Source organism: Dermacentor albipictus, chromosome 8, assembly GCF_038994185.2.
Source record: "Dermacentor albipictus isolate Rhodes 1998 colony chromosome 8, USDA_Dalb.pri_finalv2, whole genome shotgun sequence".
NCBI classification, from domain to species: Eukaryota; Metazoa; Arthropoda; class Arachnida; order Ixodida; family Ixodidae; genus Dermacentor; species Dermacentor albipictus.
The window spans coordinates 133,380,666-133,408,191 of record NC_091828.1 but is presented as its reverse complement, the minus strand read 5'-3'; the positions used below and the strand labels follow the sequence as shown (position 1 = coordinate 133,408,191).

The following is a 27,526-nucleotide window of genomic DNA, read 5'->3' as shown; positions in this document are numbered from 1 at the left end:
ATTATATGAAATTTCTCCGGCACCGCCATCAACTCCATAGAACTAATGTAGAACGATGATAGAAATTTTGGACACAGTATAGTGTCTCGTTCCATTTCCTGGACTGATTTGTGTGTGCATGATGTTGACTGTGAACCACGTTGCCTCCATTCAAGTGTTGCCCATGCCACCCGTGCCCTCCTTTTCGTTATGGTAGTGGCTTCTTCGCTTTACAAGTGCTGTACAGCCATTGCGACAGGTTTGTTGGTTTGGCACAAAGCTTTGATCACTGACTCCCGACGAGGCGTGCTGGTTAAGCCTAGCTGGCAGCAGTGTCGGGTGGCGTTCCATCGTGAGGAGCTTTCCCTTGATATATTCTTACCCGTAGATGACGACATAGAGATTGAGTGTGCAATCGCGCACACAGGCCAAACTGACAGCATTTGTGAAGCAGAGTTTGGTTTCTCAGGTGATCAGCCGGGGCAACTACTGCGAACGCCTACCAAGGTCCTGTATGCGTCTACTCGTATAAATGCTGGAAGTTCACATGTGGACATGAAGCTTAAAAGCCCCAACTAAATTTTTGGGACACCGCTTAGACTGACAGCAATCAAGGTTGCAAGTGCGATATCTGCGTTCAGCGCGGTTGAGCGAAGCAGTGGTCGAGCAAAGGTTCCTCCACATCTAGGCAACCCCTATGCTGCTGCCGCCGTCTTCCCCGCCCCCCTTCTTTTTCTTTGTTCATTTGTTCACTCCGCATCACCCTCCTCACTTTTCCCTCCCCTCGGTAGCGCACCTCGTTGAGGAGTGGGTTCACAACCACGCTTGTCTGCGGGTCTTCCGTTTAACTTGTATTTCACCCAGAGCTGCTGCACTATAAATGGTGTCCATATACGTAGAGTTCTATGGGAAGGGTAAACAGGAGTCTGGAAAGACTGCGTTATAGCCATTTTTGCACTACAATGAGTTTTGGACATAAAATGCAGCAGATGTAGGCTTGGCTTCCAGCTGCAGCAAGTGTCTTTCTGTCCACTTTGACCTCTCTTTCCCCCCGAACTATTATGCTCATTTTCGGTGCTTTTAATTTTGGAACATTTTATTTCAAGACATAGTACAGTCAAATCTCATTACTGCGAACCCCACATTAACGAGTTTCGCAAGTTTATGAATATTTTAAAATATCCCCGCCAGATTGCCTATATATTCAATGTAAAAATATTTCAGAACTACTAATTCTAATACAGCGCATATTTCAGAATAATGCACATAGTTTATTTTCCCCTTTATAACCAAGGAACATAAGTATTACGAATTCGGCTAAAAGTCACAGCGCTGCAACTCTCGCGTGCAACAAACCGTGAAGTGCAGTAGCTATCATTCTCACCATGTCAAGTACCAACTGCTTCCGACAAACTTCACCAAGAACTTCATGACAGAGGTTTGCGATGTCCGCGCGAAATCCAACGATGTATGCAGCTGGCGATGGCGCCAAGAAGAAGCGAAAGCAGTTTTTGCTGCCGGACAAATTGGATGTATTGCAGGAAATCGATGCAGGGAAAAAGCAAATTGACTTGTGCAGAAAGCGTGGCATTGCCCCATTGACCATGGCACCAATTATGGTGGACCGAGACAAGATTGGCAAGCTTCGCGAGGAATCGCAACTCGCTCCGACGAGAAAATGGCTGCAACTGGGAAACCTTCAAAACGTGGACCAAGCTGTTCTCACGTGATTCAAAGATGCCAGACTGCAAAATGTTCCCGTGTTTGGCCCAATGCTCCAAGAAAGAGCCTGCGAATTTCCCGATGCACTTGAAATAACTGGGTTCGACGCCAGTGCAGGTTGGCTTTTTTGTTTCCGCCGAAGGAACGGAATAACTTGGCAGGTAATCTCGGGCGAGGAAAACGTTGCTGACAGAGAGAATGCACGGATCCCTGGCACAGTCATCTAGAGTTTTCTAGAGGTGGCTGAATCGTACTCTGAAAACAATATTTTCAACGTGGATGAGACTGCATGTTTTTATCAGCTCCTGCCAGACCGGACAATGCACTTCAAAGGGCAGCAGCACAAAGGGGGGAAGAAGTTGTATTTTCGTGGGACAGTCCTGCTCTGCTGCAATACAACAGGCACGAAGAAATTTAAACTGCTCGTCATCAACAAGTACGTGAAGCCTCGCTGCATGAAAAACGTCATGTCGTTACCGTACGACTACCACGCCAACAAAAAAGCCTGGATGACCAGAGAACTCTTTTCCGAGTGGCTCATCAAGCTCGACGACCAAATTAGGAGGGATGACTGAAAAATTGTACTGGTTGTCGACCACTGCTCTGCTCACATTGTGAATGTTTGCTTGACGCATGTTTGCTTGGAGTTTCTGCTGCCAAGCAACACGTCCTTGCTGCATTGCCTAGACCAGGGCATTACACAGAGTGTGAAAGCAGAATTTCGTAAGCGCCTTGTGCAGTGTTTGATTATCAACCTCCATCTAAAGTAGCTGACTGCAATCGATATTCGTCAGGCAGTGGAAACGCTAACAGGAGCGTGGTGGAACTTGAAGGTATCCACCATTAACAACTGCTGGGGAAAAGCAGGGCTTGTCAAAGCAACTGTGCTGCTTGAAGATGACTTGGAGGCGACCGACAACAACTCAGGAGACTGAGGACTGAGGCTGCGGGACTGCTGCCCGCCGTCTCTTCCTTCGATGACTACGTGGAGCGTGACAGCGCATAACTAACGGCGGTGGACCTGACAACCGAAAAGATGTTAACTTCGTTCGCGACGTCTCCAATGGCAATGACGGCCCGAAGGAAGACGACTGTGGGTCACCGAACACAGATGCGACTGTCGAACATTGATGTTTCAGTGCACATGAACAAAGTCTGCACTTTCATCGCTCGGTGCAATGACGTACCCGATGAGGTATTGCACAAAGTGGAAGATGTAGATGCATTCCTAAGTGGTCGTGCGTGCTGCACACGCCATAAAAAAATCACTGATTTCTTATAAAGCAGCTTTGAAGTGAGTGAAACATTTTTGAGAGTATGCTTGTCTGCACATGCGTCTACTGCCAGGGTGCGTCATTGTCACTCCTAGGTTTGTCCATTGCCTTATAACCGCAAGTTTTTCATGACAACGATACTTCAAAATAACGAACGATTTTCGGCAGTTGTGCGTGATTCGTTTATCGAGATTTGACTGTAGTCGCAGCGTATGCTGCTGTACATAAAATTATAGCCTGATCACTAGTGTTTTAAGTGTATGTATAGCAGTAATAATTCCTCAGACAATTTTTGCAAATTATTTAGGGGTGTGCAAATATCAAAATTTTTGAATACCAATCGAAGACAAATACTTAGCATAGAATGTTGAATAAAATATCAAATAATTATATGCCCATGCATTTATTAGCAAGTTGGTTTATTTTAACATGTTGGAACATTGCAGTTACATTGTCATTGGTAAAACAGTTAAACTAGTAAGCTGTTATACTAGAAGATTGTGTATTTGGCCCATGTTAGATTTGGAAAATTTAATAATTTCTGCTAGTTGTCTGTTTTCACCAATCTGTGCCTTACTATACCGAATCAATTTTCCGCACACTCAGAGGCATTTGACCCTGTGCCAGTCATCACTCATCACATTTGCTTTCAAGGAATAAGCTTAGGATCGGGGTTTGTACCTGCAAGAGAGTGCGCCCTTGCTGTTCGCAAACCCGTGCTCCTTGCTGCGGAGAGGCTGGCTTTTCTGCAAAACTTAGACATCCACTGGCTAAGCGTGTTTTACTGGTAAAATTTTGCCAGCAACATGAAATTATCGTGAAATTCAGCCCGAAATCGGGCGCACTTTCTTAGATATAAATAACCACTAAAAGCCATGTTTGCTCATGCACAGCCAGCAATATATTTGATTGGTTTTGAATATTCATATCCAATCGAATATTCAAAAGTTTTTTAATACAGTCGATTCCCGTTAATACGAAGTTCACGGGGACTGCAAAAAACTTCGAATTAAACGAACTTCCCATTAAGCACAAAACAAAAAATACAGCACTTTATTTGTGGAGAAATAGAGTATTTTCTCTAAGAAAAATAGTCCGTCATCTTGCTTTGCTTCTTCTTGCCGAATCCCGCTGCTGAAAGCAAGTTCTGCAGGCTGTAGATGTGGCGGAACGCTTTTTCCGCGTTACCTTCAGCGGCAAAGAAGCGCTTCGCGAGAGGAAGGCCCGCAGCTACATCGGCAGTATTAGGTTGCGGCTCGCCTTCAACGTCATCGTCGCTTTCCTGGGTCGCTTCCTGGGGCCGAATAATCTCTACAATTTCGCTATCCATCAGCGCACCACACGTTTCGATCGCCTTGTCTACGACGACGTAATCTTCAAAGTTGACGTCCCCGAGAGCATCACCAAAATCAGTGCTGTCAAGCTCGCTTGTTGACGCTTCCTCCGCTGAAATTTCAGAGGCATCCTCCGAAGAAGCTGCCACAAAACCGCAAGCCCTGAAGCAGTTTGCGATTGTTTCTTGCTTCACACGATCCCATGCTCGCGCCAACATGTGAATGGCACTAAGCAGGCTCACCTCGTACTTTGTGGAGCTATCCATACACAAAATCATGCGCTCGAGGAGGTGCCGCCTGTACAGGACTTTAACGTTCTTGATGATGCCTTGGTCCATTGGCTGCAAAACAGCCGTTGTGTTTGCAGGCAAAAATGCGAGGTGTATTGCACTCATGGCTGGCACATTCACGTGAGCACTGCAGTGATCGACAAGGAACAACACCTTGCCGTTCGAAGCAGCAAACTTGCGGTCCAATTTGCTTATCCAGCTCTTGAAGATTTCGGCCGTCATCCACGCTTTTTTGTTCGCCTCATAGTCCACAGGCAGCGTCTTCACGCCTTTAAAACATCTCGGCTTTGCGGCTTTCCCGATCACAAGTAACCGACATCGTTCCGTGCCAGTCATGTTTGCCACGATCAGCACCGACACTCTCTCCTTGCTGCGTTTGCCCCTAGCACAGTCGTCGTCCTTGAATGTCAGGGTCTTCTCTGGTAGAAGCCGATAGAAGAGTGCAGTCTCATCTGCATTGAAGATGTCTTCCGGTCTGTATTCGGCAAGATGTTCACGCAGCTTTCCGTCCTTCCACGTGGCGCATGTTTCCTGGTTAACGGACGCCTTTTCACCACACACGCTCTGGAAAACCAGGTCATGGCGATCTTTAAAGCGCGTCACCCATCCATCTGACAAAACGAAGTCATCGATCCCCAAAATTGCTGCAAGCGTTCGGGCTTTCATCGCAACGATGTCTCCACTGAGAGGAAGTTTGTTGCTCCTGGCCTCCCTAATCCAAACCAGCAGAGTCTTCTCCAACTCTGTGTAAGCGCCGGTACGCATTCGCTTCCGAGAAGTCTTTAACTTGTCGTTCTCAAATGCATCCATTATTGTGCGCTTGTTCTTGATGTTCTTGATGCGCTTGTTCTTCCGCGCTATGTCTTGTTTGGCGGCACCTCCCTTCTCAACTTCCTTCAAAACCTCGACTTTCATTGCCAGGTCGAGCGTGCAATAAGAGCCACGGTTTGCCATGGCTATAAACTGCGCAACTAGGTACAGTCAATTCTGAATCACCCGTGGAACAATCTAGCCTACGAGCTACCCGCACAAAGGCGCTCGACCAACACATGCCTCGACATACGCTGCGCACGCTGCAAGACTAATCTCGAACAATCTCGCCACTGCCAGTATGCAGCGCTGCGTGCACCTATGGCACCCGCGTTGCCTCCGCGATCAGCTCCGGCCACGTGCGGCAGCCACGCGTGGCCTCCGGCGGGAGGCGAAGCGGCTCCCGCCGGAGTTGATCGCGGAGGCCACGGCAGCCGTAGCAATGAATAATCGCGCCGCTCCAAGAAGGATGGCGTAGCGGGTGGCTGCGGTGGCGATGACGCCAACGCGGAGCAGGGAACTGTTGCAACACTTGAAAAATTGCACATTCTACCAAAGAATGACGGTCACCTCGAGGATCCCGGCTGAAAATTAACTTCCAATTAAACAGTATTACTGGATGAGGACTTCGAATTATCGAGCGATTTCTTCTATAGGATTACATGCAAAACTGACAGGACCAGCACTTCACTTCTAATTAACCGAAAATTCCAATTAAGCGGCTTCGAATTATCGGGAGTCGACTGTACCTAATTTTCTAATTGAATATATGAATATTAAAAATACAATTCAAATATTCGCACACCCCTAAATATAAGTGGCCTAAGCTGTACCTGCAAACTTTTTTGCATGAAGTAGATTTCCACAGTGCGTGAGGTCTGCACAATATTTTTATCATGACTGCATGGTTATATATGTATTCACGCCATGCCGCCTGCTATAGGTGGCAGCCAATGAGCACTTGACAGGACATAAGCAATCATTGTTTAGCAAAAGCTTGTGGCAGCTGCTCGAAAATACTTTCATTATGCCGCCATAGCAATTTTGTCACGCATGGGGACATGTGATAGGCCTCTCAACGACACAGTATTTCTGGGAATCCTTCCATGTATCATTATTTATAATAGCTGCGCTGGAAACACAAGCACGTCTTAGGCTCACATGCTGTAGTTAAAAGCGTTAATTCTCATTTCTGCTCCTCGGCTTACAATGTTGCCAATGCAGCCAGTGCGGCAGCTGTATGTAAATGATCTCTCACACAGCATGTCACCGATGGCATTGCCCGCTGTTCCAGTACTGGTGGAGCTCGCCCCCTATGCTGTGTCTTCTTTAGTCAGATTGCATGTGCAACATTTGCCGTGAGTGTAACTTACTGTGAGGCTGGCATAGAGATAAACAGCAGGGTCACATAAGAAAGCCGTCATCTAGGTTACAATAGGAACGAAAGTTAGGCAAGTTGATATGGCAACATAATTTTGTAGTCGCACGAAAGGATGAAGGCATAGACTAGATACACAGGACGAGCACTGTCTCTCACCTGAAGATTTAATTGGAAAAGATTGTATACAGTGAAACCTCGTTAAACCGTAGTCGGCTGGAGCTCGGAAAAAGTACGTAATAAACAGTAGCACTGTTTAACCGAAATAGCTTGAGATCGCCCACTTACCTGTCGAAAACAGAACTCAGAGAGGGTGCGATGAAAGGGGAAAAAACATGCAGTACTTATTCACTTTGCGCGACATAAGTGTTATTTTCGTTTGATGCCGCGGCGGCCTAGCACGACGACAGCAGCCTCAAACTTACTGAAGCTGCGTGCCAGCTTGTCAGCCAGCCCCCCTCCTCTCGGCAAACACTCGCACGGCAGATTCCTCGTTGGCGTTACGTATTCTCCGTGCACGCGCGCAGTAGTGCTCCATAAGTCCCAGGGCTCGCTCCTTTTTCATTGCCGGGTGCCGGAGTTCGGAAAACTTTTCATTTGGAATAGTTACGTTATCGCGCCCCCGTTCTCGTTGCGATGATTGCATTTATGAGGCTGACGTAATACGCAGCTTCTGCCACTGTCGGGCCTGAATCGCCCTTGCTGTCGCTTTCCGTGTCGTCCTCATCACTGCCGCTAGTCGACACTTCGGCAACAACAGAGCGAACGATGGCGAAAAGTCGAACCTCGTAGCCGACATCTCTTCGCGGTCGCAGCAGCGCTGCCGAGCAACTTCGCATTCCAAATGCCACACACTGTAGTCAACAGCAGATCCATGTCGCGGGCCAGCACCGGCTTCGTGTCACGTTCGATAGCACGGACGATGTCTAATTTTTCTTCTATGCTGAGCACCCAGCGTCTTTTTTATCCGAGCTTCGGCATGACGCGAGTCCTCGCTTGCATGACGCCACAACGCTCTCTGGCATGGCGTCGAAATGATGTTGATGTTGATGCGGCTTCATGTGCAAACGCACAGGGCGTTTGGAGGCCGTTGTACTGATCTCTGAGGCTTGTTGTTCTGCCGGGCCGCCCGGTGGAGACGACGCACCGCCGTATTTGCACGAAGAAAAGTGGAAACGCTACGTGTTAACTGATGCATACGCAATAAGCTGGTACGGTTTTTGCGGATACAAAATACATTATGTTCAATGGCCACTGAGTCGGGGAATTGACTTCACTACTTTTAAACTGAAACTACTGCTTAAGCGGGTACGGTTTAACGAGGTTTTACTGTATAAGCAATTGCAGCACACATAGAAATCAAGGAACATGGGGTCAGACACAAATACAAGGGTGAAAAAAGCATAAAATTTCAAAGAAATCAAAACTAAAAAGAAAAATATTGCCAGAATGAACTAACCTACAAAGAAAAAAAAACACAAGAGAAGACTTAACAGATTATGTAAGGTGAGCGCACAAGCTTAGCAGATATGCAGATTCCCTGTCCGACAATGAGACTGATGTCTGGCTTACGCATGCAAATGAAGTATGAAAAATATGAAAAGCTTCTATTATTTCGTAAGTTGTTTGGCATCTTTGTCTATAAAGGGCTTCAGTATCTGAATTGCTTGACCTGTGTATGTTGTCTATGTCCTACGTATCTTGTCTATGTCTTCGTACTTTCTGGCTGGAACAAAATTATCTACAATACTTTCCGACACAATATTTTTACACACCTGATAACAAGGTTTTAGCCTCCAGACGTGTTCTAGAAGTTCATGGAGGGCTTTTGGCTCCTAAAATATAGAAACTTTCGTTTTAATGAAATTCTCGTTCTCATATTGTTTTCTTATGGAAAGTACACCTTTGTTAAAAAATCAAGGTTCAGCTGTACATACTTCTCATTGACGTGTGTGACTCTGCCATGCAGCCGTGCCTGGAGGTACCATTGCCGTGCCAGCGAACTTAATGCCGGCAAATGCATCTGGCAGCCCAACTGGGACGCCAGCTGGAGCTACCACCATGATGGTTGCGACAGCAACAGGATCTCAGGTACCATGTTGATGGAGCCAATATTTGTCTGTGATCAATTAAATGAACTTGCCATAGAAACAGGAATATTGGATGCTTTCTTTTTAATTAGTAGATGTTCAAAGTGTACTAACCAGGAAAACTGGGATAATGGGGAATTCTCAGAATATTGAATAGTCTGGAAATACTCAGGAAAAACTGAGGGCATTTGCGCTTCTGTCAGGGAAAATTAACTCTAATTTTATTGAAAGGGAATGAAAGTCGCGGTAATGCAGGCTCAAGTAACGGAGAGGAATCATAACAGATTGTCTTTGACACTGTATCCCACGAAGGAGTTGCCACTGTACAGTCAATGAACAACTTTCCGGATGCCCGATAATTCGGATGGCTTCACGGCACCATCACGTCCCCCACAGAGTCAATGTATAAGAACGTTTGGGATTTGGGATGCAAGAACCCTTCGCCGTTTGAGTTTCCGATCGTTTTGGCGTGACTGCAAATCGAAACAGCATTAACCAAAGCCACCATTGCTGCCATTTTGATTACCTCGCCACCTCGAACCGGCGCTCGCATGCAGATCCGCTGGCAGCCATAGCCAACACCGCGGAGCTCACAGCAACTGCAGCAGTGCTAGGCCTAGCCACTTCGATGTTCGCCATAAAGCTTCTTGCTGTTCTGTGCCATGTTTTTATTGAAAGAATTTGCTGTTGTCAGCAATGGCACCGACTGTGCCTTTGTGTCCTCGCGATCGGCTTCACAACTTGCAAAGCACAGCGCGATGCATAATGCTGGTTCCCGAAAGTCAACTTCGCCTCTGTACAGCAGTTACGTGGTGAAGCATATGCAAAGTATTGCAGTGAAACATAAGCATAGGAAGGGGAAATTGCCATGGGATGCAGTGTGTATTTCTTAACTATACATGCGTACACCCGCCATCTCGTGTCACAGTGTGAGCACCAATATGTCTAATAAGTGCTCTGGCAGGCCTTCAGAGCTTTTTTGGGCGTGCCTGTGGCGATTTGAGCCCTTAACTCTTTCCGTACCACACCTATTGGGCCTCGTTAGCAAGCTAACGATGGTTTGAAACGCAGATTTTGACTTCTTCCATATTGTCACGAACATTCTGCGCCATAGCCTGTGAAGGAGAGCTATGTTTTTATTTTCTACGTAGTTCGCGTTTTTTTCACCAGATGTGAATTTTTGAATGCTCATCAAAGTTTCACGATTGTCAAAGTAGAAAGCAAAAATGGCTGCCTCCGGGAGTGGCGTGCGCGAATCCAAAGATGGCAGATCTCGCTATTCTGCTGAGTTTGTGACTGATATCGATGGATTGGGTAGCAGTGAGCCTGAGGATGCTGCCGTTTCGGTGGACTTTGAATTTCAGAGCGATGTCGACGCAAGCCAGCCCGGAACATTGGCTGCTGTAGCCCAGCACGCCACACTGTAGTATTTGCACTAAATTTTTGTAGTGGAATACCTATTCAATGAAAAATTTTGACTTTTTCTGAGACAGTGCTTATTAGACGGCAATGCATTTTGTATAGCTCATAATTTTTGTTACATTTCTTTCTCAGTAGGTGCGAGCGTGTCTACGAATTTTGTTCAATTTTATCCCACAATCTTGGTTCAGGCAATTTATATTTTTTAATGACATACATCTTGTTATTCAAGCTTTTATACATGAAAAGGGCATTCATTCTTCTTTTTCTTCGTGGATTGCATAAAATATTGACTACAGTACTTCCTCCACAAAATAATCTGGCGTAACCTACGAAAATATGCCTATTTTTCCCATGGTAGGTAAAGTTAAGGGCAGTAAAAGACATGTATATATGTTTTTCCAACTTGCCGATTTTTTGGACGTCTTTGCGGCCCCTAGGGAGTCTGAAAAATCGGACGTTGACCGTACGACTGACCAAGAGGATGCTTGAAATGGTTGGTGGGGCAAATGCACGGCTGAAGGAACACAAGAAGAGAAAGTAGCTACGCATTGAGGAATTAATGGGAAAGAAAGTGTGCCGCCGCCACTTTGAAGGAGCTTGAGCTCAAGAAGCAAAGCGTTAGCTGATGCTGAGATGCAGGTGTCCCTCTTACAAACCAAAATAAACTCTTTAAAGCAGTGAAACGCAACACTGAGGGGTTGTGCCCAGGCTGGGAATATGTCAGGACAGTTGAAGTTGACTTAGCAGCCGTTGAGAGAGAATCTCACTTGTGACAGAGTTCGGGCCTCATACCAGTGAGCTTGCTATCAGTCGATAGAAATAGCCCATATTCGAAAATGTTTGCTTTTATATCGATCTCCTTTTTATTTGCATTTGAGAATGTTCGACTCGATTTGCAGTGTTTTTTACCATTTCTTTTTCAACGACATTTTATTCGCTGTGCATTATACTTGCCCCTCCCTTCTGTTCTTTTTTTTTTTGAATAAATTAGACACTACTCTGTACTATCCAAACTGGATTAAGTATTTTTTTAATTTTATTTTTTTCACGTGCTTATTATAGAGTGGCAGCATCAGGTGACATGGTGTCAGCCCATCTTGACATAAAACACATTTCTTGGTCAGTTAGGGAATTTTGCAAAGGCACTCAGGGAAAACGCGGAGAACTCGGGGAATTTGGAAATGTCAACTTGGTAGACACCCTGAGAAGAGTGTACCCTCGCATGCACGGTCATATTACTGTGCGTTCACTGCCTCCCCAGCTCTTTGCGTAGGAAGACTCGTCAGCTCTTGTGTTCATCAGAGTGCTGCGAGCTGCTGCGCATCCCGCGGTTTACGCAAGTTGTTAACGTATGCAATAAATAGCACAGCGATGCTTCCTTCCCACCGTGTCCCGGCAGCGTATTTCCATCTGCTCGTAGGTACAGCGGGGCGTGGAACTTGCGGAGACGACGGACGTTCGCACGCATTCGCGAGTGAGAGCGGGTGCGAGAGAGGAAATGTGGAGAGTTTTGCTCCTTGAAATTACGACTCTGTCTAGGTACTACGGAGGAGTTTCTTGGCGCGCGCCGTGTATGCGCTTGTCCCTAGGCGTGCCAGCAGAAGTCGCGCGGCGCAGTTGTGCTGAACTTAGCATCGCAAGTTGGCGGCTCGACGCAATCATATTTCATCAATCACGTTTTTATGAATGAAAACAACGTGTCATTATTTCGCATTATTGGCGGCGCCTCCAGGACACCAAAGCGCAACGGGGATATCAAAGCTAGAAGCCGGACTGGTCCGTGGGTTGGGGCTCGCAGAGGCCTGCGCGTGCCAGGGGAGTATAAGATCGGCTGTCCGCTATCGCGGACAGCCTATGTTTTATGCGAACACCCCCAGGCACGCTTCGGCCTCTGCGGCCCCAACCGACGGGCCGCCCGGCTTCCAGCTTTGACCCCCCGCATCCGCTTGGGTGCCCCAGAGATCCTGCGCCGCCTACTTTAATATACCCTCAGGTGCTCTCCTGAGGCCGCCATTTGCCCGTTACATGTGCCCTCCTGGAGCAGTGCTTGTAAAAAATCCGATATATCGTCGCGACGAAAAAAGCGACCCGCGACCTATAAAACACCAGTCAGAACATTGTCCCTTCAGACACAGCGATCACCAAGCGGCGTCCACGCCCACTGCCTCACCACGCGGGCAGCCAGCGGCGGAGCATATAAACCAGTTCGACCGAACTCCCCTATGCCGGCACGTCTAGGGGACAAACGAATACAACGTGCTCTAAGAAACCGCCTTCGTAGTGCCTAGGCTGACTTATACATTAAAGGAGCAAAAGCCCCCAGATTTTCTTTCTCGCGCCTGCTCTTACTCGCGCCTGCGCAGAAATGTCGAACTCTGTCAAAAGTGGCACGCCCCGCTGTATCTACGAGCAATTCTAAATACGCGTCCTGGCATGCACGCGCTGATTTTGGCACTCAAACTTCTCATGGAATAGGACGCCTGAAATAACTTTTGCCTCGGCCGACGTATGTATAGCTTTTTGCTACATTTACTAGCCACACAGGCTCCAAATAGTTAAATTGCAAAAATATATACATGGGTTTCCATGGAACTAAGATGGGGAAATAAAAATAATATGTTACATAACAAATTTTGTTAAATCAAGTGTGACGCGCAAGACCCGCGACGAGGAGCCACGGTTCACGGAGGCCAGGTGCGGGATTGACGGTAATTGACTGAGCGACGAACAGGTGGCGTGAGTGCGGAGAGGACAGTGGCGCGAGCGTGCGGGGAGAGGGTGGCAAAAAGGGAGAACTCGGAGTGTGGTTTTGTGGTGCGGAAGGTTGGCGTTCGGGAAATAAAGCGGTAGTTCGGGACCACGTGTGGCGTGTCGTCGATTGTGACAAGTGGGGGCCCGTCCGGGATCTACGTGGACATGGAGACAGTGGACGTTACCGAACAATTGGTACAGCATCTGCTGGGGCAGAAGAGCGGATCTACCATGGAACGCGAGCAAATCGCGGCAGCTGTCAGACAAAGACTGATGGCGGCCGAGGCAGTGCCTATGGGTTCTACGACAACAGCGGCGGCGGTTCAACCGGTGAGCGACTGTGCTCCGTGCTCCACAGGAGGTCAGCCAGGTCAGCCTCCAAGGTTTAAGGGGTTCAACGACCATCAGTCCCCCGAGGAATTTTTGGACCGGCTTGAAATTGTTTTGTTTGGTCAGCGGTGTCGCAGCTGACAAGAGGCTTACGCACATTGTGCCTGCTGCGCTGGAAGGTAGCGCGAAGTTGTGGTGGTGATTCGTGAACTCGTTTGCGTCGTGGGAGGAGTTCACTGCGGCGTTTATTGCGGAATTCTCCTTCATTGACGCGAAGCGCCGCTTGAAACAAGAGCTGGAGCACCGGACGCAACATCCCCAAGAAAATTTAAAGAAATTTATATATACCATCGCGGCCTACTACGACCGGATTGGCGGCGAAGTGCCCGAGTCGGAAAAGGTTGACTGCGTGCTGCGGCAGATGCACCCGCAACTCCAGGATTTGGTGGAGGGAAGGCAGTTCAGCAGTCTCGCGGAGTTGGCGAAGGCCGCTGACGGTCTCATGGAGCGTTTCTGGAGGCGCATGCAGTACAAGCCACCACCACCCCCAACTGACCAAGTCGCGAGAGACTTGGCCTTCCAATCGACTATAAACGTGGCCGGCGTGCCGGGAACACAACCCGGAGGGTTGATCACAGCGGCTTCCGCGCCGTTCCAGTATCCGCCGGCGGCATCCCCCTGGCCGTTGCACCCCGCGGCGATACAGCCCGCCTACCACCGAGACCAATTGCACGGATTGGCCGCATTCGCCACAAGGACGCCACATTTCTCAACGCCGTCACAGCAGCAAAGGTACCAGCCGTGTGACCACAGAGAATTCAACTGCCATCGCTGCGGAGGCGTCGGTCACATGGCCTGCGAGTGCCCTACAGGTTGGCGTGGCGGCCCACCCCACTGCTACCAATGCAACGGGATCGGACATATCCGCTCTCAGTGTACGGGAAACGGGGGACGGTAGGTGCTACACCGGCAAGCACCTACGAGACTGCGCTGCAAGTAGCGGCCTTGGCCGGCAACAAGGAGCCTCTCCTGGAAGTGCAGATTGGGAGGACGACGTTCCAGGCCCTACTGGACACAGGCTCGAGTGTGAGCTTGCTTGGATTGCCGGCGGCAAGGGTAGCGGTCGAGGCGGGCGCCAAACCCAAGACACAGGAACAAGCACTCCGCCTGGCAACAGGTTGGTCTCAGTCGACGACTTCCCTCAAGTGCAAAATAAAGTGGGCCACAAGCAGCCGCAATCAACGCTTCCTTTGTGTGCCAGACTTGTGTCGGCACATTGTGCTGGGCAGAGATTTTTTAACAGCAACAGGCATCTCTTTACATGTATCGCTGGGTGGGTGGACGATTGGAACCGATCCACAGTGCATGGTGCCATTTGCTAAGCGCGAAAAGGACCCAGCGACAGCACTTGCAATAGAAGGTGGAGAGTCGTACCACTTGCACAGCCTCTTTGAAGTGCTTGCAGTTCCAGGCATAGAGAACATGCATCAGGCTGGCACCAGGGAACTACACCCAAGCATGAGTAAAGTTCTCGATGACTTTAGCCATCTGTTTACTACAGTTGCGGGATGTACCACCCTGGCTCAGCACCGCGTTGACACGGGAGACAGTGTGCCCGTGAGATGCAAGCTACGTCCAGTGAATGCGAAGAAGCAGAAGATCATTGAGGGCTGTGTGGATGACCTCCTACAACAGGGCCTTATAAGACGAAGCACCAGCCCGTAGACTAGCGCCCCAGTGCTCGTTGCAAAGAAGTCTGGAGGCTACCGGCTCGCTGTGGACTACCGTCCGTTAAATGCACGCACCCGAGTACCTGCCTACCCAATGCCTCGAACAGTCTGGCTGCTAGCGCAGTTGGGCCGAGCAATGTGGTTTTCCAGCTTTGATCTCTCCCAAGGGTTTTTCCAAATTCCTGTTTGCAAGGCTGACATAGCTAAAACGGCCTTCATTTGCCATCAAGGTACATTTGAATTTACGAGGATGCCCTTCGGGGTGGCAGGCGGTCCAGCAACTTTTCAAACCCTAATGGACCAGGTGCTGCAGGGAATCAATCACCACTTTGCTATGGCATTTTTAGATGATGTCCTTGTATACTCAGAGACACTGGAGAAACATGTTGAACATGTAAGGGAAGTGCTACAACGCATTGAGGGTGCTGGCCTTACGATTAATCCAGATAAAGTACAGGTCTGCCGTCAGTCCCTCAAGTTTTTAGGTCACATCATCTCCCCTGGGCAGTGCAGACCAGATGAGGACAAGGTGCGTGCAGTGCTGAATTACCCAAGACCCAGTACAGTTAAGCAGCTGCAAGCCTTCCTGGGACTTGCCTTCTACTATAGAAGCTTCATCCCTCACTTTTCACTGACGGCACATTCACTGACCAACCTTTTTAAGAAGAACGAGCCATGGCAGTGGGAGGAGCGCCAAGAACAGGCTTTCACTGCACTCAAGCAGGCCTTAGTTCAGGATGCTGTTATAAGCCTCCCAGATCTAAATCGACCCTTTGTGGTGGAGACAGATGCAAGTGGCATTGGCATTGCAGCTGTGCTACTGCAGGCTGGCCCTGATGGTCTGCAGCCTGTTTCCTTCATTAGCAGAGTCCTTACAGCAGCCGAGAGCCATTATACTGTCCAGGAGTGGGAATGCCTGGCAGTAGTCTGGGCAGTGGACAAGTTCAGGGCATATCTTGAATTTACGGAGTTTGAAATACACTGTGACCACTCCTCCCTGGCATGGATGTTTAATACCGACCAAGCTTCACCCAGGGTCAAGCGTTGGGTTCTTCGGCTGCAGGGCTTCAACTGCCGAATCAAGCACAGACGAGGGCTGGCAAACATACCCGCTGATGCCTTGAGTAGAGCCCCTCTCCAGTGGGAAGACAACCCAAGTGACAACCTACATGAGACGCTGTTCCCCATTGCTGCTCCAGAACCTGAAGGCAAAATTACATTTGATGAAGTAGCTGTGGCCTCAGAGGTTGACTCTTCGCTGCTGAGAGACACAACACAGCTGGTACAAGAACAGGCTCGTGATGACCGCCTCTTAAAGCTGAAGGCAGTGGTCCAAGGGACTCAGCTCCCAAGTTCGGACCCTGATCATCGCCTCTTTCGTGATCTGGCCGAAACAACGGAACTGCAGCCAAGCAGATTGCTGGTTCAGCAAAGAGGCAACCAGAAGGTAGCATGGTTACCTAATCACTTGCGGCAGCTGGCACTGAAGGTGGCCCACGACCATCCCACTGCAGGCCATGCTGGATTTTTCAAAACTCTGAGGCGTGTGGCTGCACGATTCGGCTGGCTGGGCATGCGAGCAGACATATCAAAGTATGTGCAGTGCTGTACTGTCTGTCAGCGCACAAAAGCTCGGCGCAAGAAACCAGAGGGCCTCATGAGCAGTCAGTGGGCAACATCACCCTTGGAAGAGCTCAGTGTTGACATTATTGGGCCCTTGCCATCTACACCCCAGGGCCACAAATACTTGCTGGTAGTTATTGACAAATTTACGAAGTTCCCAGAGCTTTTCCCTCTACGAGCAGCAACAAGTGCAAAAATACTGGAGTGCGTGGTGCAAGTCTTCTGCCGCCATGGTACACCTGTGGCCATCACCAGTGACAATGGCAAGCCCTTTGTTAGCACACTATGGCGCAACCTCTTGAAACACTGGGGCATCAAAGATCGTCACACAGTGCTTTACCGGCCGGCTGGCCAAATGGTGGAGCGTCACAATGGCACAATTAAGCAGTGTCTACGGGCATACTGCTCCAACCACAAAGACTGGGACCGGCACATACCCGAGATCGCCCTTGCCATGCGTACTGCCGAGAGTGTTGTCACCGGATATACTCCAGCATTGTTGTGTTACGGCCGCGAGTTGCGCACCCCATGGGAACCTACAAGCGACAAGGAGGACACAGAGCCTCCAAAAGCAGCACACCATGCACTTGCTGCAGAACTCCAGTGGTGCCTTGGAGAGGCCCTCCAGTATGCTCGGTCACATCAGGCAGCTGCTTGGAAGGTGCAGAAATCCTGTTACGACCGTCATCGTCAGCCAACAAACATCAAAGAGGGTGACCTTGTGCTCCTGGATTCCCATACCTTGAGTGATGCGGCCGAGGGCGTTTCGGCGAAATTGGCACCGCGGCGAAGTGGACCTTATTGTGTAATCAAACAATTAGGTGACAATAACTTTGTTTTGAGCGATCCTGCTACAGGGCATCATCGAACTACTGCCCATGCTGATCAGTTGATGCTCTACCATGAGCCATGGCTCCTCCCTACCAGCACAGCTTCGCGATTAGAGGGGGGGGGAGAGTTGTGACGCGCAAGACCCGCGACGAGGAGCCACGGTTCTCAGAGGCCAGGCGCAGGATCGACGGTAGTTGACTGAGCGACGAACAGGTGGCGTGAGTGCGGAGAGGACAGCGGCGCGAGCGTGCGGGGAGAGGGTGGCAAAAAGGGAGAACTCGGAGTGTGGTTGTGTGGTGTGGAAGGTTGGCGTTCGGGAAATAAAGCGGTAGTTCGGGACCATGTGTGGCGTGTCGTCGATTGTGACACAAGGTTTGTTATATTGAAATTTGATTGTACTTATGCAACGCAAACAGAGGAATGCTGAGTGGGTATGATGTGTTGGGCAAACCGAAGGATCTCTCAATAAGGTTGTGTCTGTTTGAATATGGATGGACAATCTTGCTCAGCACGAGTAGGCATTAAGATGAGTGCCAAAAAGCCAGAGATTGCAGGGAGATATTGAGCATGTGAAGCAGTCTCTCCTCCTATTGTGTACCTCTCAGGTACCACTACAATATCTGTCTGGTAATCATGGGACTGAAAAGAAATAAAGAAAAAGAAATTAAAGAATACTGAGAGTGTGTCTCTTGTTTCTGTGAACTGCGTTGTGAATGTTCAAGTTCCGCACACTCTATGTAAACATGCCTTCAACCGTTCTTGGGTTGAAATATGGAACAGATAGCAGCTTTAGTTCAGGACTGCACTCAAAAGCAGTACAGGTGAAATCCGTGATAACAAAACCCAAAACAACGAAATTCTCGCAACAATGAAACAACGACAATGAAAGCCCCTGGCAAACACCAATACGATTCAATGCATTTCATACCTCTTGACAACGAAGTGTCGCTGTACTACAATCCTGCATCAACGAAATTTGCCGGAACGTAACCCCACATATTATTTACTTTTTCAAGGCTAGCAGGCTTCAGAATGCTCTCACATGCAATTGGTTTGAGCTAAAATTGCTTAAAATATCACCACATTACACTTGAATGGGCACCACCATTTTTGTTTACAAAAACAGCTAAGTGCCAGGAGCGATCACATGTGCCAGAAACACGTCACGGACACCATCTTGTTTATCACTTTTGTGAAGTGGTACGCATGTTGCTACCGGCACGTGACAGCAGATTTTACATACCTAGTGCATTGCGTAATCTGCACCTCGGTGAGCAAAATGGAGCAAAGACAATAAAATCCACGTCCCTCTGACGTGAAATTGTTTACGACGCTTGAGATAGTGGCCGCAGCATGGAGTGGCATGCATCGGGCCAATCTCTTGCCCCATGATTCAGTGATCGTCCGAGAAGACATCGCTTGCTTCAAGAATGCTGGTTTCAGTGCCACCTGACAGGCATCGCATGTGGATTCAGCACTGGACATAGATTTGCACGAATGGGTCGTAATCACGATTGACTGCCTTTGGGTATATGAGATACGATCACTTTAGCGCTTGGCAGTGCCAGTGCTGATTGCACATTTTTGTTCAGGATAAGGTAGAAATAGATGCAGCACAGAAGCAAACCATCCTGTTTAGATATGTGCTGTGCCTCCACAAGCACACTTGTTATGCAATATTGCATATTTGCCCAGCATTTCCGTTACAGTGTGTTGTTTCTGATACAGTGAGCTGTTTACGACTTATCGTCCTATGTCAGCAGCGAGTGTATCCAGGCAAACACTGTGTTGCTGATCTTGGGGGCGTGCCAATTCACAGCTCGGCGGCTGACAATTCTAGGTTACGTTGTATCCAAGGATGGAATGCTGCTCAATCAAGCCAAACTTCTGGCCACCGTCGAATTCCCTAAGCCAACATCCATCAGACAATTTTGCAGTTTCATAGGTCTCTGCTCTTCAGACGCTTCATTTGCAATTTCGTTGCTATCATATCGCCTCTGACGAAGCTACTTAGAAGCAACGGACCCCTCACTTCGGGGTCGTTCGAGTGCAACGAGGCCTTCACAAAGCTCCATCGTTTGCTAATGCTCCACGAATTTTGCACCATTACGACTCGACAGCCCTTAATGAGGTGCACACAGAGGCCAGTGGTGTTGGCCTCGGTGCTGTGCTTGCCCAACGAAAACAAGGGTTTCCCGAGTGTGTTGGGGCTTATGCAAGTTGTATGCTTACAAAAGCTGAGACCAATTACACTGTGACAGAAAAAGAATGCCTGGCCATCATCTGGGCTCTTACTAAGTTTCGGCCTTATTTGTATGGCCGGCTATTTGATGTAGTCATGGACCAACCATGAACTATGTTGGCTGTTGTCCTTGAAAGATCCCTCAGGCCGTCTTGCCCTATGGGCACTTCACCTGCAGGGCTATGACATCCACATGCTGTACCGCAGTGGACGCCAGCATTCTGACGCCGACGCCCTATCGTGCTCTCCCTTACCTGACGAGAGTGCCTCCTGCTCACTATCCCTGTTTTCCCTTACTTCGCTCGACCTTACTACCATCGCTTCTGAGCAGCACAAAGACCATTGGATTTCTGATTAACCATTTCTGGTTCATCAGCACAACCAACCACTCGCATGTTGCGTTGTCAAGCTCACTATTTGCCATTTACGACAACCTTCTTCATTGACGCAATTATAACCCCGACGGGCGTGAGTGGTTGTTAGTAGTACCTCGCAGTCTGCGTTCTAAGATATGCACAGCTTTCCATGCTGATCCACAGCGGGCACACTCTGGAGTTTTCAAAACATACTAGCACCTTCAACAGTGGTAATACTGGCGAGGGATGTACAGCTATGTTCAGAAATTTGTTCACTCTTGCCCCGATTGTCAGCGCTAGAAATTTTCACCTCGCCTCTCGCGAGCCATTTTTTTACCTTTACCTTGCCCTACTCAGACGTTTGCGTCCGTCAGCATCGATTTGTGTGGGCCCCTTCCCCTGACATCGGCTGGAAGCAGTTGGGCCGTTTTGCATTCATACCAGAGTCTGTTATTACTGGTTATACGTATAAAGTAGGTAAGCAAACCTATGATGCTGATACATTATTATTGCTTTAAAAATTGCGATATTGTCTCAACAATACATGCCACTTTATGATTCAAGACTCCACATAAGAAATGAAGCATTCGTAGGTCCTTGCGGTGACGCAGCCAGGATTTTTACTGTTCTATTATGGCGCCCCTGTTGAGTTTTTGTTGACAGATTGCCGGGAGTCAAGGTAAATGCATATCGTAACGCTGCGGGCACTCGGCCGTTGTGGAAGCCGACTACCTTACATAATATGCCAAAACTGCCGCCCTTCCGGCAGCTACAGCGCGATGTTGTTTCCTTCTTGCTTCGTTAATTCATCCTGCATCATGGGTTACCTCAGGAACTGCACAGTGACCACGGACGTGTCTTCATGCCCGAAGTAGTTGAAGCCATTCTTAAAGAGTGCCACGTTGTTCATCCTACAACTACGGCATACCACCCTCAAACCAGTGGCCTTATGGAATGCTTCAACCGTACGCTCGGTGACATGCTTGCCATGTATGTCGCCTCCGCCTACACATGTTGGGACGTCATTCTGCCGTTCGTGACCTTCACTAGTCGGAGCACCACCGGCTTTTCACCCTTTTTCTTACTGTACGGCCAGCACCTGTCGCACACCATCAACACAATTTTACCGTACCGGCCGGATACACCTAAATGTGTGCCCATTTCTGCCATGGCAAGAATGCTGAAGGGCGCCGCGATCTCACTCGAGCCTTTACCTCCAATGCCCAAGAGCACCAGAAGGGCACTCGCGGTGACACCACTTTTGTGGTCACCTTCCTTCCCGGAGCGCTTGTGTGGCTCTTGTTTCCTTTCGCTGCACCTGGTCTCTCTTCAAAACTATTACCCAAGTATGGAGGGCCCTACCGTGTCATCGAACGCGTATCCCCCGTCAACTACGTTATTGAACCTGTTGAACCATCTTCAAACATGCGTCGCCGTGGTCAATCTCTTCAGCGCTTTTGCTCGGGGAATGCCGCTTGTTCTGGGAGTCCGTGCCCTGCTCTAATGGTCGGTCCCGAATGCTGGTGACTAATAAATGCCTTTACACTCTTTACATATACCACTATTGTCAGACTTTTTTCTTCTCACTATTTCTGCTATCTTCTGTTCACACATTTGTGTAGACTTGTCTTTATCCTGTAATTCTTTAAATTCTGCTGCTGTAATAATTAATCCAATAATGGCTGTAACCTACAGTGCCGTCACAGGTTTGGTGTCCTTAGCTCCTGCTCATCTTTGTACCACAGCTGCTACGTCTGCCTCAGGCTCCCCTTCTTTCTCTGCTTCTGTGTGTTCCTGCTTTTCTGGTTCCTTCCCTTTCCAACTTGGGCCTGGGTCATCTGCCTTCCTCACCCTCAGTACATTTCTTATCGTCAAATCGTAAAGAGGGCACTCCACACATCTTGCCATAACCAATCCCGTGTAAAATATAGTTGATACCTGTACTCGGACCTCTGGCAGATATTTAATAGACTTATCTACAAAGGTGACGGGTTTAACGTGTCCGGTCGTACTTTCTGGGGACACTAAACTCCTCCTTACTTGGACAGTATTGGCTCCCGTGTCTGTCAATACTGTAGCTTTGTGCCCTTGTACAGTCAACAACAAAAGTTTTCAGGATGCGGTTTCCCCTTTAAATGTGAATTCCTGCACTGTTAAGGCATGACATTTCGTAGTTAATGAATCACTGTGTAGGTGGCGAAGGCTACTACATGCTGGAACATTTAATTCGAGGCTGTGTGACCACGCTTCGCAAGAATTTAACTTCTTGGCAGATCCTGCGTCGTGTAAACTTTTACAGTTGACTGTACCTCCCCTTTCTCCACGGGCACGTTCTGTCCTCTCTGTCCATCTTCTTGTGACATCATTGCACACGCACTCTATTTCAGGGGTCTAGTCCTGCATTCGTCTGCCTTGTGACACTTCTTAAGGCACAATAGGCAAATCACCTGTTGTTCTTGTCGACTATTTCTCACTCGGCATTTCACCGTTAAATGACCCAACCGGTTGCATAGGAAACATCTTTGCAGTACTCTTTGACACTTAATTTGAACCTGGCTCCTCACCCCTCCTACTGCTGCTGTAAGTGCATCTCCATCACCTTTTCCCAAATTTCTCAATCCCTGTACCTCTGCAAACTGGTCGTCCGCATGTTCGGTCATTTGTTCCATGTGTAGCTTTCTCTCTTTAATAAATATTGCCAATCTATGGCTGCATCTGGCAAGGAATTACTTACCCACAATTCTGTTTCAAACCTCTTCATATGTTTTCTGTTTCTGACAGGTCTGTCCACCTGTAGAAATAATTAGCAAGGCAGCACACAAAGTGTTTTCTAATTTTGGTATCCCCAGGCTTGCACAATCTAAACTTCTCATGAAACCCTTCAGTGGTCAGCCTGAACCTCTGTAATAAAGTTTCCTTGACCTTTTCATAGTTTAGCGTTTCCTCCGCTGGCATTCAACGAAACACACTCAATGCCTCACTCACTAAACACAGGCTCAGGGTGCTGGCCTGCTCATTCTTCTCCCAACCTTGCCCATCGGCAATTCTCTCAAATTGATGCAAATATGCCTCCAGGTTGTCTCTTTGTTGGTCGAAGGGTGCCATTATTTTCCTGGGACAAATCTGCCTCGGTCTAGGAGAGGGTGTGTCGGATGACGCCGACCTTGGTGTACTAATGTCATTGCGGCAACACACATTAATCTCAGCTAGCCTCAAGCTAGCTCAAGGTTTTCTTTTTCCTGTTTGTGCTGCTCACACGTTCGGGCTGTTTATCCTGCTCCTGCTCAGCCCTCTCGAGAAACGCCATCCTCTCCTCCTTTGATAGGCTTAGGTCCTTAGCTACTGCCGCCTAACGTTTCCACTCCATCTCTGCAACTCCTGAGTGTCAGTAACTGGGCTGGAATGGAATCCTGGCAAGCTACCTAATGTTGTCACCAATCTCGGGTGCATGCATTCCGGAGATGGAAATGAGGGACGCCCAGTGGCACAGCACACAGGCTTTTATCACACATAAAAAATATGCAACACACCCTGAATACAAACAAACCCTAGGAATGCAATCCAACGCAAACCAACAAATACAACCCCAAGAATCCTAATCTGGCCACGATCTGGCAATATCTGTTACCGCCTCACAGTTGCTGATAGGCTCGAACACGCTTAGTTTCTGTAACTGGCTTGTGTTGCCTTAAAAGTCTGAGCTTCGTGGCAACTTGTCTGTGGTCGGTACTCCTGGCGATCTTGTAGATGTCATTGCCTGAGTATCAGCCGGACAGTCCGTTTGCCTCTGATGCCTGTTTCCCAGTCATTGATGACGTGGCAACGAGTCCTAGCCAATTAGGCCTTTGAGCACCGCTTCCGTCCAGTGCCTTGCTCAAGTGACGATGAGGTGTGCCGGGGATTGCTTTATGTGGCGTTGCTGGTCTGCCTTCGAAGGGGAATTGTTGCTGGTGTGCCCGGAACTACCGTGGGAGACTGCAGTAAGTCCTAGGAGCCTGAGCCGTCGACCTTGTTGAGGTCGACGGCCATGCCTCGGAAGGCCAGCATCACGGCCTGTGGAACCAGACGCCCGCAGCTCCCGTTGCCAGTACGGTGCTGGCGAGACGACCTTCTTCAGCCAGAGCCATGCAGACAATGCCAGCGTATTGCTGCTTTTCTCCCAATCATGGCTCGGGTAACACGCCTCGTGCCTCCGAAACTTTCTCCTTGTGCACTCATGCCGCTTTGAACGCTTTCTTCTCATCATCGTTGTCGTCGTTTTGTGCTGCATGTCTCTTACACATAACACACTGTCAGATTCAAAAGTAGTTTTCAGCTTGCAGAATGTACGAGTCTATTCTCAGTCATGTGTAACACTGCAAACATGAATTAAATGTGTTGTGCATGGACGTGCGAAATCACACAGTGATGCATCTTAAACGCTGCTTCTGTGATGGTATTCTGTGAAGACTGCCGAAGTGTGAATCTGGTATGTGGTGGTTTTGTTAAATCCAAGCTGTAGTGTAAAAGTGCGTCCAAGTGAAGGTTGGGGTCGAATTCGTTTTGGCTGCTCACAGAACCTTAAAATGCATTATGCGGGGAATCTATGGTTTTCACGAAGGCAAAGCTCGTGGCACAGACATCTCCACTTCAACATCTTGTGCTCGGAGCTACTCTGTGAAAAGATTTTTATCTACTCTTCTGGAATCTTATCAGACTGACAAGTCTTTCGAGTATTGAAGCAGTGTGGTGATCTGCTCTCGCTGATAACGAACGCCTGCTTTCAGCAATGCACACCTTGCTCGTTTTTTCTCCGTGGCATGTACTTCAATATACTGTTTGAGAGCATCTGCTGAAACAGTGCCGTTGCTTCGGCACAGTTATGTTCAGTGGAGTGAGAAGTGGTCGTGTCCGCGTTGGGAGCAGCACACTTGCAGGGTTGAGGCCAGGCACACTCTATATGTCGAATGTGACGAGGAACAGGAGGTGAATACACGCACAGTACAGTGGTATACTTTTGCATGGAATTTTCAAGGGGGTTTTTAGACTGTTTGATATAGATAATTTTATATATCCGGATTTGATATATCCAGCATCTGCTGTATTTGCTTGCTCCTAACGAAAAACTTATGTGAAATTGCTGAAGAAGTGATATCAGAAGGAAGTAGTAAAGAGTGACAATGTTTAACCTTTCAGATTCTAGTGTTTTTGAACTAATTTCAGGCAACTGTGCATAAACTGATGGTATTCATTTTACCAGTGGCGGGAGGTCGTCGTAACCATGCCTCCTTACAATGAGGTAAAGTATAAACTTAGACGCATTGTTGACTGAGCCATACTTGCTTTTCAGCACAAGTATTTGTTGCTGTAGCCAAAAATTGCTTGAAGCAGTCATACTTTAAACAGAGCAGCAACAAGAGAGATTTCCCCATCTTACAACCACAAGTATATAACTGGGTCATGCATACATGGCTTCTCCTCAGCTTCACAGGAGGGATGTGTACATTGTTTTCATTGTTGGCTGGTTACCTCTTGCGTAAGAGCAAGACACACGCGATCACACTTGTGCAATCTCAAACAGGTCACAAGATATTATGGACTGTGTCGAGGAAGCTTGTGCGTGACGCTGCTGCTTGCCTTGTTATCCTGAGAGGCAGGTGCATGAGTGAATGGTAATGAGGCGCAGTTAAACACCCAGATTGCAGTCTGGCTTGTTATAGTAAATGTGTGCCTGTGGGCCACGAATGAGTGCACAATGTTGACAGAGAAAACACTGGAAAAGATCGAGAAAGACATTGCAGAAGCTCTATAGGTGTTGTTGTTTGGTAGGCTTGTAGACCATACACACAGCCAGTGTTGCCAACAGGAGAGGAGGTCTTGGTGTTTGAGAAGGAGGGTGTACTAAGAGACTGAACATGTTGAGGCCAGGAATCATAGGCAACTAAGCATAGGGAGGAGGTTGTTTTAACAAAAGGAGCAAAGAAGATATTTTACAAAATATTGGAGCGGCCAGCACCAGACTCGGCAGTAGACTTGTGAGAGAGGTCGAAAGGTGAGACCACCACTTCTCGGTCATGTAGCGAGACTTCAGTTCACCTTGATTTACACTTAATGATGATTTGAACTTGAACACTTGGCATCAGATGTGTATACTTCATTTCATACCTAGGAGGCAAATCTGTGGAAGACTATACAAGTAGTGCAGTCGTACAAGTCTCACTCCACACATTTTGCACTAGAGCTTTTTCTGACGTGTGACCCCCTCTATATAGAAAAGTTGACAGTCACTTTAACATATGTTAAAGAGGATGAAGGTGACAGCCTGCCTGCTTACGAGACATTCATTACATTGTCACATTTCCATGCTAATGTGTTCATATTTCTTGTTTTCTCCCACCAAAGGTTGTGGGTTCAAGTGTCTTAATTAACTATACTTTAATTATGTGTGCCTTCATTACCTTTGTCCTAATTAACACCAAAGGTTGCCAATTTGAGTGTCTTAACCAACTATATTTTAATGAACTGTGCCTTAATTAGCAATAAAGGAAGTGGGTTCAGCTCTCATCTTTGAGGTGCTAATTAGAATCCAAATTGGAGATATGGCTGGTTCACCTATATCTCCATTTGGGTAGTGAGTTCGAGTGCCTTAATCAACTTCTCCCTAAAGCACCAAAGGTCGTGGATTCGACTCTTGACCTTCACGATGTCCATTGGAATCCAACTTGGAGATATCGCCAGTTCGTCCATATCTTCAAGTGGGTTTGAAACTCACCAAAGGTCATGGTTTCAAGTGGCTTAATTAACTTTCTCTTAATTAACTGTACTTTAATTCACTTTGCCTTAATTAACCCCACAGGTGGTGGATATGAGCAACCAAAGATTGAGGGTCCCACCAGAGGTTGTGGGTTTGACTCTCGACCTTCATAATATCAATTGGAAACGAACTTGGAGATATGGCCTGTTTGTCCATGTCTCCAAGTGGGATCGATTCCCACCAAAGGTCATGGGTTCAAGTGGCTTAATTAACTTTCTCTTAATTAACTGTACTTTAATTCACTTTGCCTTAATTAACCCCACAGGTGATGGATATGAGCAACCAAAGATTGAGGGTCCCACCAGAGGTTGTGGGTTTGACTCTCGACCTTCATAATATCAATTGGAAATGAACTTGGAGATATGGCCTGTTCGTTCATATCTCCAAGTGGGATCGATTCCCACCAAAGGTTGTGGGTTCGAGTGCCTTAATTAACTTTATCTGAGTTTACTGTACCTTACTTAACACCACAGGTCGTGCTGACTCTTCTTCTTCGCCTCTGCTTCACGCTTTCTTATAAAGAAATTGACGACCTAATTTTGCCCTAACTATAGTCAAATCTCGATATAAT

The 27,526-nt window shown here is 47.9% G+C and overlaps 1 protein-coding gene across 13 annotated transcripts in view; it reads left to right on the top strand.

Annotated features, from left to right (window-relative positions):
* The window catches only part of LOC135913480 (activating transcription factor 7-interacting protein 1-like), a 179,146-nt gene that overhangs the window by 118,267 nt on the left and 33,353 nt on the right, over nucleotides 1-27,526 (top strand). For all 13 annotated transcript variants that reach the window (XM_070524533.1, XM_070524535.1, XM_070524534.1 and 10 more), the window contains one exon: nucleotides 8,757-8,878. In XM_070524533.1, coding sequence (XP_070380634.1) covers nucleotides 8,757-8,878 — 122 coding nt within the window. The remainder of the gene's footprint in view (nucleotides 1-8,756; nucleotides 8,879-27,526) is intronic.